Source organism: Xiphias gladius, chromosome 15 (genome assembly GCF_016859285.1).
Source record: "Xiphias gladius isolate SHS-SW01 ecotype Sanya breed wild chromosome 15, ASM1685928v1, whole genome shotgun sequence".
NCBI lineage: Eukaryota > Metazoa > Chordata > Actinopteri > Istiophoriformes > Xiphiidae > Xiphias > Xiphias gladius.
The window spans coordinates 7,764,112-7,785,317 of record NC_053414.1 but is presented as its reverse complement, the minus strand read 5'-3'; the positions used below and the strand labels follow the sequence as shown (position 1 = coordinate 7,785,317).

Genomic DNA, 21,206 nt, shown 5'->3' with positions numbered 1-21,206 from the left:
AAAAATGAAATGTTGTACTTCTTCCCCGGGATCAGAGCCCTGGCAGTTTGTGCAGTTCTCCGGAACAGCACGTGAAGGGACACAAAAACGAACAGGAGATTTTATTGAGCAGTTAATTATCAGAAGGAAAAAAAAAAATGATATTCTGGTTTTGGTGGCTGTAATTAAAATTGTCTGAAGGGGCGTGGACTCATGACCTCATATCTCTAACATCTTGTGTACAGCCATGTGATTCGGTCTACATATGTAGGCCAGTGTGCCATAGATTTAACACACACACAAAGAGTTAAAAGAAGCAGAAATCGGCCTGAACTCCACCCATGCAGTTTCATTATCGACCTTTCACAGGTGTCACGGCCACTTTCCTTCCATTCTCTTAGAGGAGGGAAGGTGATTCCCACACGTTCCTGCTCTCTGTCGTTTCCTGGATCCAGCGTGTCTGAGCTGCTGTGGAAAGTTTCTGAAGTTTGTTGTCGGGGGCGGGATCGGGAGGGAGAGAGGGAGGGAGCGGGAGGCTCGGTGTGCCTGCGGCGGCGCTCCTGCGCTCACTCGCGGCTCCGCCGGTGGTTCGTGTGCGGCCCTGAGCTCCGCGATGTCGGCCGTGAAGGCGCTGCAGCAGTGGTGCCGGGTCCAGTGCGAGGGCTACCGGGATGTGTCCATCACAAACATGACCACGTCCTTCAGGGACGGCCTGGCTTTCTGCGCCCTCATCCACAAACACAGACCCGATCTCATGTAAGTACTGAGGACTGGACAAGAAACAGGAACTAGGTGAAGTTTTGTGGTGTCCGATACTTTTAAACACACCTGCTAACCCTTCATTTAAAGCTGCCCGAATCCCGGGGTTGTTGTTTTTTTGTTTTTTTTTGTTTTTTTTGTTTTTCTGTTTTTGTTTTTGTTTTTGTTTTTAACAACTTAAAGTGTTCAGGGAAGGATGGAGTCCACCAGCTTTGCTGTGGGTTTCAGCAGTAGTTTGATGATAGAGAGCAAACCTCAGATTTATGGGTCTGCAGGAAAAGCAGGATCAGGAGCTAGACTGTGGACCCAGTGGAGCTCAGTGAGCAAAGGGGGGGGGGCCCAATATGCAACCACACTGGCCCCTGGGAGGTCTTCAGAGCAGGCCACTAACCAAGTGGGGGTGGTGAAGTCTGCATGTTTTTGCAGTGGGACTGAATTTTATTTCGTCACTAAATCTTAACGGACAAATGTGACAGGACACATACTCACCTCTGTAAAAAAAGGTTAATTAAAATGTGCCGAGCTGTAGAGTAAGACCCGATATTCAGACTTGATACAGACTTACACAAAAATAAGGGCTTGAAACTTGACTTGGACTTGACTGCTCTGAGACTTACCCGAAACTCTAAAACATTTGACTCAGGTTTTGACCAGGCAAAATTACTGAACATAAATACATTCACTGTGACAGGTACAGGGAGGCCATGCATAGTCTCAAACTTTGCATATTTAATCACCGGGCTATGTGTTGAAAGAACTTTGTCTCCCCCTGCATTCACAGACCTGAATGACTTGCAACTGATTAGAAATTTGCTTATGAAGACTTTGGACATATTCTTACTGTCGAGAACTTGAGACTTGATCTGGAATTGCTCAGAAAAGAACCTCTGGTCGTGTGTATGTTCTTGAAGTTGTAAATCAGTGTTGCACTAACCCCTGCTGCTCGTTGGATGCCATCCAGTTTGTCTGCACGTCCAACATCCTTGTGAATCCGGAGCCATAATCAAATGTATTGGAATTTATCTATGTTGGGTATCTGCCAGTCGAGGACTGGAAAGGATTTCATCCAGTTTCAAGGCTGCAGCTAATGATTGCTGATCATGATCAATCGATGTCTTAATCACTTTTGATTAAATTATTCATTGTAGCCTAGACGATGTCGGAAAGTAGTGCAAAATGCCCATTTCAAGTTCCCAGAGCCCAAGGTGCTGTCTTCATATTGTTTGTTTTCGTCCAGTCCAAAACTCAAAGATTTTCAGGTTCCAAAAATATAAAACCGATAATAGCAGCAGATCCTCACATCTGAGAAGCTAATTCTACAGAACATTTGGAATGTTTGCTTCACAAATTACCTACACAATGATCAAAAATGTATCTTGATTCTTCTATTCTATCTGCTGACTAGCCATCTCATCTTCGTCCAGTTCGTCTTCATCTCTGGCGTTCCCTCTCGATCTGGGGGCCAGAATCAGACGCTGGGAACTGACTTTTATCTTCTTTATCGTTAAAAGGATGATCACCTTTGTTCCTTCCCAGCACTTGAAAACTACCAGGGAATTTCCACCAGGGAGTAATTTGTACTTGACAGCTGTTAAGTGTGTTGGCTCAAGATGGTCGGAATAAGATGTGACCACATTAGGTATTCCAAAGACTTGACTCATCATCAGTAGTTGAACTATGGCCTGTTTCACTCAGAGATGCAAGTTGTTTTTTTTTTTGTTTTTTTTGTTTTCTTGAGCGCTCACTATGGCAGACAGTGATATTACTTTCATTTCAAGAAGAGACTCAGCTGCTCCAGTTCTTTGCAGTCCAGTTTTTACCGGCAGCCAGACCAGCATGAGGGCCCATTTCATGTTTACTCACATACAAGCACTGAATGTTGATTAAAGGCTTAGTTCCAGTTCACGCAGTATAGACATGTCCGTGAGTGTGATGAATGCATGCTGAGCTTTCTGTTAGTTTCAGTTTTCCAGCACGAGATCAGAGATCTGGTGGTCACGTAACTGGTTGGTGACACTGTCAGTGTCGTGATATATGTTGAGGTAAAGGGGCTGTGCATGGCTAAATAACAAAGGTTTTATTCCAGACAGACTGTGAACAGATGAATGAGGAAGGGAAGTTGTATCACATGCGGTTTGTTACTCATGGTTTTTGTCTCCTGTTGCAGCAACTTTGATTCACTGAGGAAGGAAAATGTCTATGACAACAACAAACTGGTAAGACATGTTTACATTCTGCACTTTGACCTCTGACTGTTTGAAACCAGTAGTTTGTTTGACTGGCTAACGTTTCGCTTTTTATAAACACGAGCTCTGGGAAAGTAGGTCTATTAATCCTGATTCTCCAGTTAATCAAAATAGTTTTTGGCCATGCTAGCGTCTTGGCTCCATGGACGGTAATGGACTGAAATATTTCAGCGACGTTGGATGGATTGCTGTGAAGTTTGGTGCAAACATTCGTGCTCATCTAGCGCCGCCATCAGGTCAAATTCTTTATTTGTCCGATACCTTGGTTTATGATCAGCCTCAGCTGTCCTCTGTGTTTAGTGCTAATGTTAATATGCTAACAGGCTAAACTAGTGTTGGCATTCTGATGTTAGCATTTTGCTCAAATCAGCATTGTCCCTAAGTATAGCCTCACTCATCCCATCTCACCTTATCTAATCAAATATTACGAGGTAATGCCAGGTACTGTATGGTTTTGGTAGTTTTCTATATCCCTGCCATTACAATACCAGAGTTTCCCCACCGTTACCGAAACAACACCTTAGTCAGGGACTACAAACATGTTTTAACCCCCTTTTTTTTTTTTTTTTTAAATCGAAATACACCAAACTGTTCAACACATTACTGTTAAAGGGATCTCTTGAGTAAAATACACTCAGATGCCATTTTCTTAGGTACACCTAAGCAAAATCTGCTGCAGTCTAATACAACAGTGCTGCATTAAACTCCTGCCTTCATGAGAGTTATAATGAGAGGTTTCAGAGAGGTGTTGATTCAACTTTACAATCAATTTGGAGGCTGCGGTTTGCGGTGCTGTTGAATTGTGTTGCATTACCCTGACAGATATTTCAGTTGTTTTGTCCACCCCATTTATATCAGTACCAGAAACACCTCTCCGTTGTGAATTAGATATCCCTAAGCATGAGACTTCATTCTCGACCTGGCATGTAGTATTTTAATAAATTAACCCTGAGTCGACGTCCGCTTACTAGCTTTCCACCGAATCTCATCATCTTCCATGGATGAAGTTTTTTTATCAGACATCACCACTTGACCTAAGTGTAGAATTTCGGTCACGTGATAACAGATGGTGACGATGATGATGGTGAGGAGATGCAGTTGAAAGCTCCCGAAGAGCTAGTACAGTAAAGTGGAACTTGAGTCAAGACTGTTTTGTCCAATTGGATATCTTTTGGTTTTCAGCTGTTGTTCAGATTTAAAACAAGTCATTTGAAGCCATCACCTTGTAAGAAATTTTGGTCTGCATTTTTCCATCATTTTACACAGCAAAGGATTAATAGATTAATCCAAAATGACTGATTAATCAATAATGAAAGTAATACCTTGCAGCCATAAATTGCTTCTACATGTGTGTTGGCCCTGGATATTGCGTCCGCGCCACTCAATGTTGGGTAACAAGGAATTTTCAAAAATCAAAAAGGAGAAGAGAGCGGAGAAGTTATTGCCAAAGTCAGAGTGTTTCAATCTGGGCACTTTGATTTTGGCTGCGTTGTTGCATTCTTTACTTTAATTTTCTCCCCGTAGCTTCATTATTGGACTCTGAGCCCTGGGACTGACAAAAGCTCAACATCACAAACGTAGGCCCTTTGAACTGTGAACTGTAGATGTCTGACACTGTTCTTTATTGTTCGCGAAACAACAGGTTGGTTAACAAAAAAAACAAAAAAACCCCGACAAAAAACAGTAAGAGATCCAAGTGTCATAGGGCAAAGCAAAGTAAGCATGGTTTTTATGATTCCCTTGATCCTCTCATTACTGATTAAGTTATGCCTCTGGTGCTCGTTGGCCTGCCTCCGCTTGTTGTTTTTTTTTCTGCTTCCATGGAATCGCTGAATGCGAGTCTAGTTTGGGAATTCCTGACTCACTTACTACTCTCTAAACTTGTGAGCTGCAGATTTTATCTGTGGTTAAAGGAATATTGTCGAAGATATGCAGGAGCAAGACACAGACAACATGAAACTTTTATTCTGAAGAGGAATGAGTGTCCACATCCAAATGAACTGGTAGACAGGCGTGTAGGCACATTAAATCCTGTGAAAGAAAGCGTTGAGTTCCTTCACACCGTCAGTAGGAAGTTTATCAGAAATGCGGTGTTTCGGTCATGAACTTACTTGACTTATGCAAACTGTGTGTGGGAATTCAACAACTTTTTTGAGGTCATATCCAGCCTAAAATTAATTTAATACACATGAGCAATATTTTGAAAATTTGTCAACAAATACCTGGACACTTATCTTCCCCGGGGTGGTAAAAACATTTTGATTTTGCCGAGGCCATCGCCGTAAAACCTTATGCGGGACGGTGACAATCTCATACATGCATTTGAACATTAATAACAGGTGACAAAGGTCCTGTCTGAATAATGCAAAGATGCAGTAAAGACTCTGAGGTGCCACTGAGTCAGTCAGTCTGTTTTGATCTGATTTATTGATGCATTTCCATCTTTGGCCAGTTGGTCTAGATTCTAAAAGTCCTCCCTGAGCTTCCTCTGTTTTGTTGGATGAAGTCAATGTTATTTGCAGGCGTTCAAGGTTGCAGAGGAGGAGTTGGGAATTCCAGCGCTGTTGGATGCAGAAGACATGGTGGCTCTCAAGATTCCCGACCGCCTCAGTATCCTGACATATGTCTCGCAGTACTACAACTACTTCCACGGACGCTCCCCGAGTGAGTATCTATGTCTCCCTCTCCTCCTCTCCCCCTCTCTCCCTCTCTCCCTCGTCCAATCTGTCTGTATGTCTGTATCTTTGTGTTTGCACACAGTTGGCGGAATGGGAGGTATAAAGCGTCCAGCTGAGGCCCCCACGGATGAGCCATATGGGAAGAAGAACCAGCCGGTGGCGGCTAAGGTGTTCCCCTCATCTAAGCCTGCCAGAGAAAACACCCCTCCCCCCTCCTCCAACATCCCAAGGCCCTCTCCTTCCCCAAAGCAAACCAGAAATGCCACGCAGGTAAGTTTTGCTGCCTGAATACTTTACACAAGCATCACGAAGTTATGAGTCAAATTTAAGTGTCCAGCAAATGTAAAGGGAAAACAAAAAGGCTCGACTCTGCAATCGCTTTACTGATGGGGAATGTGAAAGTTCACCAAGCCAAACGCATCAAACGTGACCTAAATACCTACAAAGATCTCTTGTTGTGTCTGTACCACGCTGCTGTTACAAAACAAACAAAAAACCCCCGAAGCGCCTCTGATCCGTTACTGCAAGTCTAGTGATAAACTGGTCGCTCGTCATGATTGAAGTTGTCATTTCCACCTGGTGGAACCTCCCTCACCCTCTCTCCCCCTCTTCTAGGACGTTCCGGTTGAGAAATCCCATCAGACGGGCACCCTGAGTAACAAATGCGTGTCCTGTAACAAGCATGTTCATTTGGTGCAGCGACATCTAGTGGACGGGAAGCTCTATCACAGGAATTGTGCAAAGTAAGGGTCTGACTAACACCGAGATGAAAATGAGTTTGCATGATTTTCACAACTAATCCCTATGATCTGTTGTATGTGAAGTGTTTCTCCAGAATAATTATACACGTTTCTGGTTTTTAATTATAAACCAATGAACTAACATTGCATCTAAATAATTCATTTGAGAAACTTATTTCAATAATTAAATTTGCCTAATAGTTATTCAGCTTCCTTATTTGGTAAAAGAATGAATTGAACATTTATTTTTAAAAAAAAAATACATAATTAACTTTGAAAAGGTTTTTACTGTATATTTACTTTTTTGTTATTACGTTTAGTAATATGTGTGCTTATCATATTCATATTCATTTGTTTTCTGCTTTAACATTTACAGTTTTAATTTCCTAATCACCCATATTCAAGAGTAACTTAATAATAACGTCTTTGAGTTTTGGAATTACTGTGTATGCAAAGTCACTTTATTAAACTATCAATTCAGTCTGGTCCCAGTGTACAGTGGATGCGCCCCCTTTGAAGGATATAAAAACAGAAATCAGCCTGTCCCCCATAAGGAATGTTCTGTCTTGGTCTTCCTTACTGCCACGGATGGTGGAAATCCAAATATTACATATTGTAAAGAATTCATAGAATCATAATTATGTTAAGGGGGTGTATTCACACTGACATGACACCAACAGGTGCTCACATCTTGGCGAGGTGTGGAGTTTAGACCCACCCTCTGAAGTTTGCAGGAACAGGAATTTTGTAACCATTACGTGTGTCGTGCTCTCTGTCTTTCAGGCTGCTATCACCTGCAAACCCAACTGCACCTCTCAGAAATTTACCAACAAATACCCCCGTTTCCAAATTCACTCCTCTACCAGACTCCGCCAAAACCAACACAAACGCTCCCACCCTAACACCCTCCAGACTGGGACCAACATGGCTGACGGAGAAACCCAGCACCCCTTCCAGCTTCTCCACCACTTTTTCTCCTTCGTCTCCTTCCCGGCCTGCTTCAGGTGTCTCTTCCACCGCTAAAGAAAGTCAGATGGCTTCTGTCTCCAAACCCGCAGCTTCACGGACTACTGCTGAATCTACATTCATCACAACCACCTCTATCAACACAACGCCCATTGCTGCCCCTCGCACCTCAACCACAGCAGCCAAGACAATGCAGTCCAAGCTCAAGTTCCTTCAGTCAGACAGCAACACTAACAATGAAGAGAAAAAGACTACAGCCATCAACATTGATGTAAATAAAAGGCCGTATGTGAGTGGTAAGGTCCAGGAGGCCACAGCAGGTCAGGCTGTGACTGTGGTTGTAAATGTCGGTGGTGCTGGCAAAAAGGAAACAAATTTGTGCTTGGATAAGGGTGGGGATAGAGCTAGAGCGGCTGGTGTGGGTGGAACGGTGAGTTTGAAACCAGAAGACAGTGACAGTAATAAGATGAAAGCATCAGCAGCTGCTTTCATCTCCAAGAAACTGGCTGAGGAGAACAACAATAACAACAGTAAGCCATCATGGGTGACTGTAGCGGTGAAGAAAACTGAGAAGTAAGTAATCAAACCTCAACCACGCTCACATGATTAAACCGTATATCCTGCTTTGGCCTGGCCTGTTCTGGTGAATGATAGCATTTAATAATACTTCATCACCTCTAATCAGACCTCCTCAAGTCGAGACTCCTAAGAGGGAGACAGAGGGTGTCAGAGGGAGGGTGAAGCTGAAAGTAGACCCGTCAATCCTCGCTGACCTGCAGCCTCTGGACTCCCCGAACTCTGCTCCGAGGCCAGCCGGCAGGAGCGGACTCAGAGCCAGAACTCCAGACAGAGGGGGCCCAAAGCCTGGCACTGCATCACCCAACACCTCAGGTTAAACTCAAACATTTCCCTAACTATACATAGGGTGGTTTAGTCTGGTATAATGCATGCATCGTTTTTTATGATGTTAGCAAGGAGGTCTTTTGTTTTAGGAGAGGTGGTCCGCTTTCCCTAAAAAAACCCCCACAGGCTTTCCTGATTTGTGTGTGTGGTATAATGTGTGTTGTGTTGAATGTATGAGAAAGTGTTGGTACTTGTTATTTAGAGAATATTAACTAGGGCTGGGCGACGATATCACAAAATTGGGTATATTCTGATATTGATATATATATATTATGATACGGCAAATGTGGGCAAAATCACATATAAAGTAATCAAACTTGCGTTCAAAGCAGTGAACTGTGCTGCAATATATCTGCCAAAACTGGTCATTTTCAACCATAAACAAATACTTCAACTTGCCCGGAGTCATAAAGACAGCAGAAATTTGTAGAATAAAGGATTGTGATCTTTCGTCATGCTATGATCACCTATGAAACACCTAAGTCAACTCGAACGGAAAAACAAACCAAACTCTATATATATTCAGGTTGGAATTTAAATACTCAGTGGAAAAAAGACATTTTCAAATTAATGGGAAATAACTGCACAAGAACCAGTGATGTGTAAATGAGTAGTGCATTACTTTCTGTGAGTCATCAAATTCGCTGAGAGCACGGATATATGACGAAAACCGACCACTGGACTCGATGAGATGACGGCACCCATTCATTTCAGGGAAAGTTGTTCACCCAGCCTGTACGCCAAAGAAGAAGGTGCATCAGTGTATATTTCCCTATACCCACCTGCTCGTTCGAAAGACTTAACCCTGAGATTATGTCTTCAGATACGTAACAAAGGTCCACTTAGTGTCTTTTCAGATCTACAACCTGCATCTCATAGTCTTCCTCTGTAAATACCTTATTGTACATGAAGAAGACTGGGACATCTCGTTGAAAGCTAAAGAGCTGACCCTAGATTATTTTGTTGCACATACTGTACTGAAAGGTCAAACATGAATTTCTCTGCTGAAAGTTTTACAGAAGTCTATCTTTTATGATAGGCGGCATCTGGGGGAAAAAGCCTTTTTGTGCTGCACAGGATATGTTTTTTTTTTTTTTTTTTTTTTTAAACGTAACGATTACTTGCAAGTTTGACCTGTGGCTCCTTATCTTTGTGTAATTCATCCGCAATTTACAGGCTTCATCAATGCCCCATTGAAACCTCTTTGTCATTCTAAAGAAAGTTTATTACTTGCTAATGTGTACAGTAATGTGAACAGGAGCTCCTTGTTCCTCTCTGGTGATTATTTTCATGGTGCTCCATGAGAGTTACTGTTGGAATTCAAAACACACAGCAGGTGCCAGTTAATTTGTACCTTTTTGATATTGTTCTCCCCAGGATGTTTTGACCTTTCTGTTTGTGACGAATGCTATCTCTTTTTGACAATAAAAATAGGACCTGACATTGGATAGTGGATCACACTATGGTCTGATGAAGGAACTGAACCTGAGAGTGAAAAACACTAAAGTTTCAATTGTTCTCTTTGTCCTCAGCTGCATCAGAAAATGAGTCTCCTGCAGACTGGAGGTCGAGGCTCAAACCTGTCGCCAAAGAAACAAGGTAAGACTGGTTTTATTGTCTTTTTTTCTGTCTTGTCACCCTATTCTATGTTTTTGGTTAATTCTTTTCCCTTACTGGCTGACTTCATAACAACGGAGTATCTCATCAACATCATCAAGCAATAACTGTATGAGGCCTTTTTTTTCCCCCACTGATGTCCTGTCCATCCATCCATCCTTTGATCCAGTCTATCATCCATCTCTCCAGCCATTCCTCCCACAGGAAGCCTGTACCTGCTGCTCCTCCAAATGGCTCGGCCATCATTAGTAGTCAGAGCTTTCAGTCTCTCCTCTTCCGCCACATGCATGTGAGCCCCAAATGGCGTCAAAACTGCGGTAGATTCCTCTGTGGTGCAACATATGCTCAGTGCTCAGAGTTCCTTTCCCCAGATGACCTTTCCTCTTGCACTCATGAATCAAAACCAGGGACTGTAGGGTACTGATTAGAGTAGCAGATAATTTGCCAATGAAGACATAAAATTATGACTCTCTTTCTCTCTTTTTGCTCTTTCTCCATTCATCCACAGACCTGCTGGTCCTCCACAGGTGCCTAAACCACGGGTTAATGGAGCTGCAAAGTCCCAGACTCCAGAGGTTTCTGCTGGGCCTTCCTCATCATCCTCTAATGTTCCCAGCCCAAGCATTTCTGTCACTCCTCCACCATCAAAGGGTAAGAACATGTTCATCTGTGGTGTAATATTGTGATGTTTAAATAGGAATCGGACAAAAACACAAGTGGTCTTCCTAAAGATTGCCTGAAAATGAATCTGACCTCCCATGGAACCCCTTCTCTCATTGTTCTTAACGTTCTTCATATTTATTTCTTGCATTTTAATCTTTCTTTTTTTTTTTTTTTCAGGATTTCAGAATGGTCAGAGAGACCAAACTGCAAATGGCACCAAGTCGGAGTTAAACATTTCAAAGGTACTGGACCTCAGATGGAAATAGGTTTGCAGTATAGAAAACATTTTTTAAGCAAACACAGGGGATGCATTAAAAGCCTGTAATTACTCGGACATATGAGTTTAAAACACAGACTGTTTTTGACTTTGCTCAGACCAAACAGTTTGTTTACACCTGGTACTCTTCGTAGGCAATACGCCGGAAATAGCAATACTGAATATATACTGTAGAATCCTCTTGAGGTTTTTATAAAATTAAAAATTTGGAGCCAATGCATGTTAATCATCCTAATAATGTACTGCATAGTGCTGAGGCATCGCTGTAAAAGTAACTAAAATAGTAGCTAAAGCATTTCAGCTGGAAAGCTGCGTAGTGCTAACAAAGCTAGCTAGCTAACTCTAATTTGAAGTGATTAAATGTGTGCCGAAACCAAAATAACAGAAAAATTAAGGAGACGACGTATAATGACGTATAATATGAGCTAGTGAAATATAAATAGAGGAGTAAAATAAAGTTAGAAAAGTGTAATTCATTTTACCTACCGATTTGGAGGGAAAGGGCGAAAAAAAAAAACTTCTGTCTTTTTACCAACTGATTGGAGGTTACATTTTTTATACTTCATTTTTATTATTTAATTAACAAAATTATTTTTGAATGTAATGAGTCATATTTTTTACTCATCTGATAATCTTTTTTGCTGCCTTTTGTCGGTTTTGGGGCTTCATACTAAGTGTAACGGGACGTACAGATGTCTCTTCATAAGGGCATGTGTTCACTTGTGTGTGTTCTCTCTATGTTTTGGTTCACATCTTCCATGTTATTTTTTCTGTGTGTGTGTGTGTGTGTGTGTGTGTGTGTGTGTGTGTGTGTGTGTGTGTGTGTGTGTGTGTGTGTGTGTGTGTGTGTGTGTGTGTGTGTGTGTGTGTGTGTGTGTGGGGGGGTTACGCCCGTAGACAAAGCCAGGCTACATTCCCAAAGGGGACATTATGAAGGAGCTTCAGGACATTGAAGATAATTTGAACGAGTTGGAGAAGAGAGGAGTCGAGCTGGAGATGAGGCTCCGCCGCAGCGAGGAAGGTGCGATAAACACACACATATTGTATGATCCTTCTCTTTAGTCAGGGTATGATGTAAAATAGGAGGATTTAGAGGATTTTGTGTGTGTCTGGGATTAACTGTGTGTGTATGTGTTTGCAGAGGGTGTAGATGACTCTCTCATGGATGAGCTCATGGTTGAGTGGTTCAACTTGATCAGGAACAAGCAGGTGGCCATGCGCCGGGAGTCTGAACTGGTCTATATGTGAGTACATACACACACACACACATACACCCCCACACACGCACGCACAGACACGCACGAACACACACACACACACACACACACACACACACACACACACACACACACACACATATATACACATGAACACACTTAGAAAAGGGGCATGCCACTTTATAGCGATTAGTGAGACAGACTTGTGGCCAGAAGGTTGACAGTTTGAATTCCCAGTGTCCTCCCTCCTGGAACAGGGCAGATCACCACCCACTGGCTACAGTGGAAGAGAAGTGAGAAGCAGGATGTTGCTTAAATGACAAGCCTGGTGATATTTTATATTTTTCTTATCGTCAACCAGTTCCGTGAAAAGGCCGAAACCAAAAATAAATTGATCCGAATAACAACATGTGTAGCTAAAGCCCTGATGTAGCTTATTCCTCCGTGCCATAGAGCTCCATTGTTGTCCAAAACCTATTAACTATTAACGAAAACTATTAAAAAGATATCATTGAGCCATACTGTTGCACAGGGTGACATATTCCTTCATTACCATGAACATGGGTACTGTAGTTTTTATTTCGAATCGATCCCATATACACAGTCCTGCTGCCAGAAATACTCACTATAGAACCATATGAATATTTCTGAAAATAGTCCCCAACAAATGCACTTTTTATTCCTGCTTGAGTAATGTTTGCTAAAAGCTATAGCGGCCTGCTATTTCATGAAATTATTTAGCTTTTTTTTTTTTATAATTAAAGTTTAAATCTGTGACCCCTTTTTAAAGACTTGTGGCTTCAGTAGGAACCACTGGGCTTTGGGGCTGAATAGCACAGACAGGATGGGGAAGGCAGAGTGGATTATGAGACGGGGTAACGTATTGTCGGTTTTTTCATTGAAATTGCTTACAATGAGAAAAATGTAGAATAACGCCAGCCTTACCCTTTACAAAGCAAACATGAACTGCAATTATTTCTTTGATAAATTAATGTTAAACACTTACAGAGAAAATACTTCATCTCCACCAAGGTCACAGTCCTCTAAATTGGTCATTTTAATAACAGAATATGTTTAGAAGCTTTTCATCTGCATCTGAATTGCAGATGTACCTAATGTACTTAATAGCTTTTGCTAGAGCTTTCAACTGCGTCTCACTGAAAATGTGTTTAGGCAGTAATGGTTATTGCCCATATGAATAGATATTTGTTGGACCGAGGAATTGAAGCAAAACAAAATTTATCAAACAACCACACTAAAGACATACAATCCTAGGCGATACTAACAGATACAATAAACAGTTTTGATTTATACTGTATTTGTATGTTGTTCTCTCTGTGTAGAGGAAGAACCCAGGACCTGGAGGAACAGCAGCCTAGTGTTGAGCAGGAGCTCAGGAGACTGATGGAAAAACCAGGTGAGGGCTTAGGAGAACACAGTCAGCACGAAACAGACCAACAATCTTAGACTAAAATATATTTTTTATGTGTGCGCAGAACATCTGAAAACGGCCTTGGACCGAAAGAAAGAGCAGCAGCTGATGGAAAAACTGGTGGAGATCGTCAATGACAGAAACGCAATCGTGGAAGGTCTGGATGAGGACAGACTCAGGTGGGATTCTCGACACATTACATAAGGCAGTACAGTATGTAATGTGTAAAAGTCAGTGAGAATTTGAGGGTGGTTACATCCATATTGGGTGAACAGTGAAGGACTTTGAGCTCTTTTTCCACGTAGTCCTCTGTTTTCAGACTGTGATTCTAAATCAAAACGTTTTTTTGGAGCCAGACAGACCGAGTTGGTCACGTGACTTCAATATAACCAAGTGTGTCTTTCACTTGCTGAGACCAGACTCAAAGTAAAAAATCTGGCAAAACAATCAAGAAGAATGCGTCAGCACAGGTCCAGCAGAGCATTGACAGGAATAATACCAAAGGTCTGCTGATGTCTGTGGGTTGCTGTTGACTGCACAGGATTTGAGTCCGAATACTTAACCTGATGATTTTGTTTACGTTTATTTTAGTTTGTCCAATAGATTTTGGTACCCTAAAATTGGGGGACTGTATTGCTATACTGCCTACAATTTCAGGTGATATGGATGTAAAACCTTTAAAATTATAGCTGAACACCAGCACTTCCATCCCATTCCAAAGCTATTATTTGAATAATTTTTTTTACAATAGTTTAAGTTGTGTATCCAGCAAAAATGCCAAATATTTGCAGCTGCGCGAAAATTTGCGGAACTGTGTTTTTTTTTTTTTTTTTCAGTTTTACATCACTGCAAAATGAACATCTTTGGATTTTGGACTATTGGTCAGACAATCCAGTTTACTCGATCGTGTCAATATCCCTGTACTTACACTGAATGTATAAATACAGTACATGCTCACACAGGTATGAATTGTTGTTAATCTGAATTCCCTTATTGTGCGTTCTCGCTTCATCTTCTCAGGGAGGAAGAGGAGGACGAGCAGCTAAACAAGATGATGATGAATTTCAGTGAGTGTCTCCACCACCTCCACAGGCTGTCTGACCCCCCTCCGCTCTGTTCATTAGTTATCACAACCTCGGTGTCACTGCGGCTTAGTTGGTTTATAAATTATCCAATTGAGGATTTCCATCACGGATGCCTCTAATTGAAGTAGATAGAATTCTCATTGTGGTTTATGGAAGTGTGTGTGCAAATGAACCTGTGCTGCTTTTTTAAGGGTGCCACTGGGCGATGTTTTCATCACATTTGATCTAATGACTGCTAATGGAAAAAGCATCAAACAAAATGCTCCCCCTCTTTTTGTCAGCAGCGTTCCTATTAGATAAATGGATAATGTAGCTGGTTAATTTGACCCTCTGATAGAATAGAGTTAAAGCCGGCTTCATTTGCAATTCATGACCGGGAAAGCAGGGCTGAAATTGAGGAGATTTATTGAACTTCAGTGAAAGGTCGTTATGTTACAGCGAGCGAATGACGACCGTGGGCTAAAGACTAGCCATTTCAATTTAATGTATTCATAAAGTTAATTCCAAAGTTTCACAGTTCATACCCACTCTGAGTAAAGTCATGTGACAGTTTACACGCATGTTGTATCATATACATTTTACACACGGTAGCAGATATGCTCCTTCGTACCATGGCCAACGGAAATACTCAGTCCGCTAAGTACCTAAAACTGCGTGTAACCATGGCAATTGTGCTTCTGCTTTTATGAATTCTGACCGGTGAAAACAACTTAACTATGAGTTTACAGCCAAAATAATTAGTTGTTAATTGAGCAACTATTTATAAAATAATTTATAGAGAAAAAGATTCCTGCTCTTCCGATGTAAGGATTATCTGTTTTTCTCTGTTTTATCTAACTGCAAATTAAATATTTTTTTCTGTTGATCTAAAGAAAAAAAAAAGAGGCATTTGAAGAGTTCACCTTGGGGTCCAGGAAACTGTGATGGGCATTTTCTTTCCCATTTTTTCTGAGATTTTTATAGACCAAACTGATTTATCGCGAAACAGTAAGAAGAGAGTTTAGGGATGCTCTTGTGGGTAACCTTGCGTTCATATTAACATCAGACAGATATCTTTTACAAACCGGAGAGCTCAATTTCTAATTTTCTTTGAGCTTCCAGAGATTTACATCGTTTACTTCTGACAAAGGAGATAATCAAGCCCCTAGCTTTACAGGTCTCCCATAATACTGAAGTAGATATGGCTAGAATTTTAGCCCCAGATTCTGCAGGCAACCCATCAATGATTGGGTTCAGGTGAAAATTCTCCAGGTGCAATAGTGTGTTCGGTTTCATGGTCATGAAACACAAAGAATTTGTAATAAGGTCAGTAGGGTGGTTTTCGTGAGACATGTGCAGGAAAGTGTGCCAGAGCTCCAACGACACATGGGGGCTCGAAGTGTTCATTTTCTGCTTGTGATAAATGGCTGTGGTATTATCAAAATAATACACGCATTAGTATACTAATATAAAAAATATTACACACAAGGGAAAACATCCCTTTATACATTATTTTCAAATATCTGGAAGTACTTTTCGTGTTTTTGCTAACTTAGCTTCAATGGCTAACGCTTCTGTAGGGAGGATGTCACCCATAACCAAAGCTGCATTCATTTGTTTTTTTGGCCACTTGGTCGTAGAACGCTACAAATAAATTACACAAGTTTGAAATATTATGGACTAATAAAGTTAGCTAATGGCTAACATGTAAGCCTGTTTAGTTTTGTATTCAGCAGACATGTCACAACATTAGCTTTAATTTGGAGTTGTGTTTCTGGTCACCTGATGATTGTAAGTCCAAATTCACTCTCCTGTCAGCTCTGTTTTCATCTCCACCAACTCCTGAGGAAAATATTTGGCTCTTTAGCTGCTAAAAGCTCCACGACATTCACCAGCTAGTTGCTAACTTTGTCTGTGTGTAGTTTGGTGCTGAGCAGGTACCGTACAGCGAGTTTATCAGACCTTTTTCACTGAAAACAGCTGCTGCCGATGCTGCTGCTGAAACCAAGTATATAAGAGTGGTGGGACTGAATCAAAACAACTGATCTTTATTGTGCTGGGGTTTACAACCCCAGCACAATTATTGTTATAATGAGTTGTGAGATGCTAGAAGGCTCAGTTGAGCTGAGTGGAACTTCAGAGTTAGATCAACACTACGAGCAAAACCATTCACTTCTCATATAATTATTTGACCCACTGTCCATATAAAAATGTTGATTGATGCAGCTTTAATGTTTGTTGTTTATTGGTTATATACAGTTCCTTAAAGTATTCAGACTCCTTCCCTATTTTCACATTTTGTTATGTTGCAGCCTTTTGCTAAGATTGTTTAAATTCCTTTTTTGCATCATAAATCTACACTCAGTACCCCATAATGACAAAGTGAAGAAAGAATTTTAGAAATTTTTGCAAATTGATTAAAAATGAAAAACTAAAATATCATGTTTACATAAGTAGTCAAACCATTTGTTATGATTTTTGAAATTTAGCTCATGATCATATCTCTTGATCCTCTTTGAGATGTTTCTAAGCGTTGATTTGAGTCCATCTGTGGTAAATTCAACTGATTGGACATGGTATGGAAAGGCAGACATCAGTCTATACAAGGTCTCACAGCTGACAATGCACATCCGAGCAAAAACCAAGATGGTGGAGATGGGAGAAACTTCAAGAAGGACAACCATCACTGCAGTGCTCCACCGATCTGGGCTTTATGGCACAGTGGCCAGACAGAAACCTCTCCTCAGTGAAAGTTTGCAAAAAAAGCAAATAAATGACTCTCAGACTGTGAGGATAAGAATCTCTGGTCTGATGAAACCCTCACCCTCAATTCTAAGCATCATGTCTGCGGGGAAACCAGGCACCGCTCATCACCTGCCCAACACCATCCAATGGTGAAGCATGGCGGTGGCAGCATCATACTGTGGGGGAGGTGTTTTTCAGAGGCAGAGACAGGGAGACTGGTCAGGGTTGACGGAAAGCCGAATGTAACAAAGTACAGAGATCTCCTTAATGAAAACCTGGTCCACAGCACTCTGGACCTCCAGACTGGGCCAAAGGTTCACCTTCCAACAGGACAATGACCCTAAGCAAACAGCCAAGGCAACGCAGGAGTGGCTTAGGGACGACTCTGTGAATGTCCTTGTGTGGCCCAGCCAGAGCCCTGACTTGAACCCAATCGAACATCTCTGGAGAGACCCGAAAATGGCTGTCCACCGACGGTCCCCATCCAACCTGACAGAGCTTGAGAGGATCTGCAGAGAAGAATGGCAGAAAATACCCAAATCCAGGTGTACAAAGCTTATTGTGTCATACCCAAGAAGACAAAGGTGCTTCCACGACGTACTGAGTAAATGGTCAGAATACTTATGTCAATGTGATATTTCAGCTTTTCCTTTTTAATTGCAAAAAATTCTAAAATTCTGTTTTCCCTTTGTCATTATGGAGTATTGAGTATAGATTGATGAGGACATTTTTTTTTTAAAATTTATTATTTTTTTTTAATTTTAGCTTCTTTTTTTTTTTTTTTTAAATTTCATTTTTAGGTAGACACAAAGCAGATTGCATACCATAATGACCTGGGTGACTGAAATGTCTGAGTTCCATCGGGATAGCCATCTGGGATAAGTAGTAAGACAGTCCTGATTCGGGGCTGATTATGTGCCAGAATGATTCTAAGTAAAGAAAAAACTAACATAGTTGTCAGATAGCTGTTGGTACAAAGAGCCAATGATGTATTGCCACATCACCACAAAAATGCAAAGCTTGTAGTATTATTTTCTGATGCAAACTGATCAGATTTTTAGCTCAGATTTTCTCCCATTTAAAAAAAAAAAAAGTTGGATACTACCATTGGCCTCACGTTTAATGTTTATTTCCCTTTAACCAACCCTCTCCCTCTATCTATCTTCCTCTTTCTCAGACATAAAGAAGGAAAAACCGAAGAAAAAGTCCCCCGTGGCCAAACTGTTCGGCTGGGGGAACAAGAAGGAGGGATGACGCTCCTCAAAAACGCACCCGAGGTTTTTTTTCTTTGATGTCTTTGCTGCTCTAGTTGTAGTCTTAATGTCAGTGTACTCAGCCTGAGATTCGTGGGATACAGGGAATAAATGGATAGTCAGTGGGTCTGTCACGTTCGCGGCGTTATTAGAAAAAAATGCCCTTCCCTCTGTCGACTGTGTCACTCAAGATCTGACGTTCCCACACACACACACACACACACACACACACACTCTGATGATGCTGAGGGGGTTAATGACTCACCAGCCGTGATGTGATTGGGTTCAGTGCTCCAGTTGTTAGTTTTAATCCCCTTCTAGTCTTAATCTGTCTACTTAATGCTCACACACACACACACACACAAACACACACAACCACTGTCTCTGAATATCTCACTTGTTCTACTTATTGAAATGTTGCTTGTATACAGTAGCACCGATGCTAATGGGAGTTAATAGAGAACAAGACTCATCACGGGGGTCAGACAGCTGTTCCTTGCTCTCTGGTCATGTTTTACTCCAAACTACAAGTCACTGGTGACTCTGCGATTAACTTCAGGGTCACTCTCTTACCCTGTTTTTGTTACACGTGTTGAACTGCATTTCTCTTTTAACCACAGATATCTTTTTCCATGTACTTTTCTGCACAGGGCAAATACAACACTCGACAAGTTTGTTTAGAGTGTTGCCTTTTCAACAAGGCGACAAGTTCTTTTTTTAAACTGAATCACAATATTATATATAGGATTTTCTAGACCAGTGGTTCACAACCTGGCGGTTGAGACCCGCTCAAGAGGTTGTGAGGTGGTTAAAGAGGAAAAACATATTTCTATAATCTTCATTCTTTGTTTGTTTTTTTTGTTTTTTTTGCATTTCTGCCTTAGTGACAGTAGAGAGAGAGACAGGAAAGGCAGGGGATAGACGGGGGGGATGACATGCAGCACAGGGCTCTACCAGGTGAGCTACTGGGGCCTCCCAGGGAACACACATGTCTGCTTTCTCTAACAAAGTAATATCAATAAAAGAGTCTGAAAAGGTGTGATCGTCCTACGGTTGGATTTGTCAGAGCCTGTGGATTAATGCAAGCTGTGATGAGGAGTCACAGGTTTGGTGCAGCTTCGTTTTAAGGGATTACAAGCCACAAATGTCGGGAACCACTGTTCTAAGTACCTTTGCGTGGAATGTTCATACTTGACCTTCGGAAACAGGAGACATTAAAGAATCTAAGCTCAAAGGTACTTACTAATCATTCAGAGCTTTCACCTGCATTTCACAGTCTCCGTTCAGAGTACATGATCCCTCAAGAATGGAGTGAAATGGAAATTGGTTAAAAGCTCTGAATCCTGTGCACCTTTGCGCCTAGATCCTCTTCATCATATATGCACTATATACACTGATACTTTTAAAAAGCAATTTTATGAGCTCTTTCAGCATATTACACTTGATAATGATTTAACACGCAGCATTTGATGCTGTAACACATGTGCAAGTAAGTCACAGGAGATCATGCTCTGGTCCTTTTTTTTTTTGTTGTTGTTGTCCTTGAATGTGCCGAGGAAGTTCGCGTTTTTATGGTTGACTAGAGAAAAAGCATGAATCTGGTTTGCGTCATGTGACTCACAGGTTTACCTTCATTGACTGGATGTTTGTGAGTCTTGGAAATGCGAAAGCCCATCCATATTGGATCTGCATTTGTACATGTTTTGCATATCTCTTAGCTGAATTAACTGTTCAGCGTTTCTGTGTCATGGTGTTATGTGTGTTTTTGCAGAGGCACTGAAGCAAATTTTTTTTGTGTTGTGACCAAACTGCTCACTTTTAACAGAGTTAGTTGATACTATATGAAATTTAATATTGTGTATATATGTTAATGTTCTTGACCTCTTTATCTTTCAGTTTCTCAGCTGTGTATATTGTATAATGTTGTTATTCTCAATGGTCTGATTATTAAATGGAGAAACTGGCCTGGATTTTAAATAAATTACTGAAATAAATGTATGTAGATTTTACTGAAAAGGTGGCATCATTAATGGATCATGTTGGTGTATGTCTACTCATATGAAAATAGAGTTGTACATAACCTGAATGGAGTTTAAGAATATCATATTACTTAAATATTTTCTTTTAATCGGGAATTGTATTTTACTTAATTTGTACTTTAATTGTACTGGTATGTTTTTTACGATATTTAGCCTAAGCAGGATTTACAGCTGTTCATTTAAAAAAAAAAAAAAAAAAAAAAAAAGTTAACCTGCTCCAGTGAAGATGCAGTTCCTCTGTATCCCCACTAGGAGGCAGCATGAGCCTTTCCATCTCACCTGAGCTCCCAGAGTATGAACCCCTTCGGATCTTTGGTCTTTTACAAATAACAGAATGAAGGGCCATCCCAGACATAGCACCAGAGACATGTGGGTTTATTATTATTCAACTTGTTCTCTAAAAGAAACGTAAAGTTTTCAAGCTTTGGATTTTTCTTCTGTTCTCACCGCAGGAGACAGGTTGAACAGTCCTTCCTCCATCTGTTGCCTCAAACTTAGTCTGTCATCAATTTTTTTTTCTTTTTCTTTTTTTGTCTGTTACATAATACACATGTTGTCTTTGATTGACGTTCCTGTCTTTTGTCAGGCCTGATTTTAAAAAAAAAACAAACAAAAAAAACAAACCGAA

The 21,206-nt window shown here is 41.0% G+C and overlaps 1 protein-coding gene across 1 annotated transcript; it reads left to right on the top strand.

Moving 5' to 3' along the window:
- Positions 1-224: 224 nt before the first annotated feature.
- micall2b (mical-like 2b) lies at positions 225-20,503 on the top strand. The gene is made up of 16 exons (XM_040146673.1): positions 225-735; positions 2,906-2,954; positions 5,507-5,648; positions 5,745-5,932; positions 6,278-6,405; positions 7,186-7,941; positions 8,054-8,259; positions 9,804-9,870; positions 10,397-10,539; positions 10,729-10,793; positions 11,726-11,849; positions 11,970-12,072; positions 13,389-13,462; positions 13,542-13,656; positions 14,498-14,544; positions 18,464-20,503. The coding sequence occupies exons 1-16, from the start codon at positions 593-595 to the stop codon at positions 18,538-18,540; spliced, it is 2,427 nt and encodes an 808-aa protein (XP_040002607.1). The 5' UTR covers positions 225-592; the 3' UTR covers positions 18,541-20,503.
- Positions 20,504-21,206: the final 703 nt, after the last annotated feature.

What these genes read in the sequence shown, in the direction of transcription:
- micall2b (XM_040146673.1), top strand. Translation starts at nt 593, where the DNA reads ATGTCGGCCGTGAAGGCGCTGCAGCAGTGGTGCCGGGTCCAGTGCGAG. An exon ending in CACTCCTCCACCATCAAAGG is followed by an intron (nt 10,540 to 10,728) that starts GTAAGAACATGT and finishes TTTTTTTTTCAG; the next exon opens with GATTTCAGAATGGTCAGAGA. An exon ending in CAAGATGATGATGAATTTCA is followed by an intron (nt 14,545 to 18,463) that starts GTGAGTGTCTCC and finishes CCTCTTTCTCAG; the next exon opens with ACATAAAGAAGGAAAAACCG.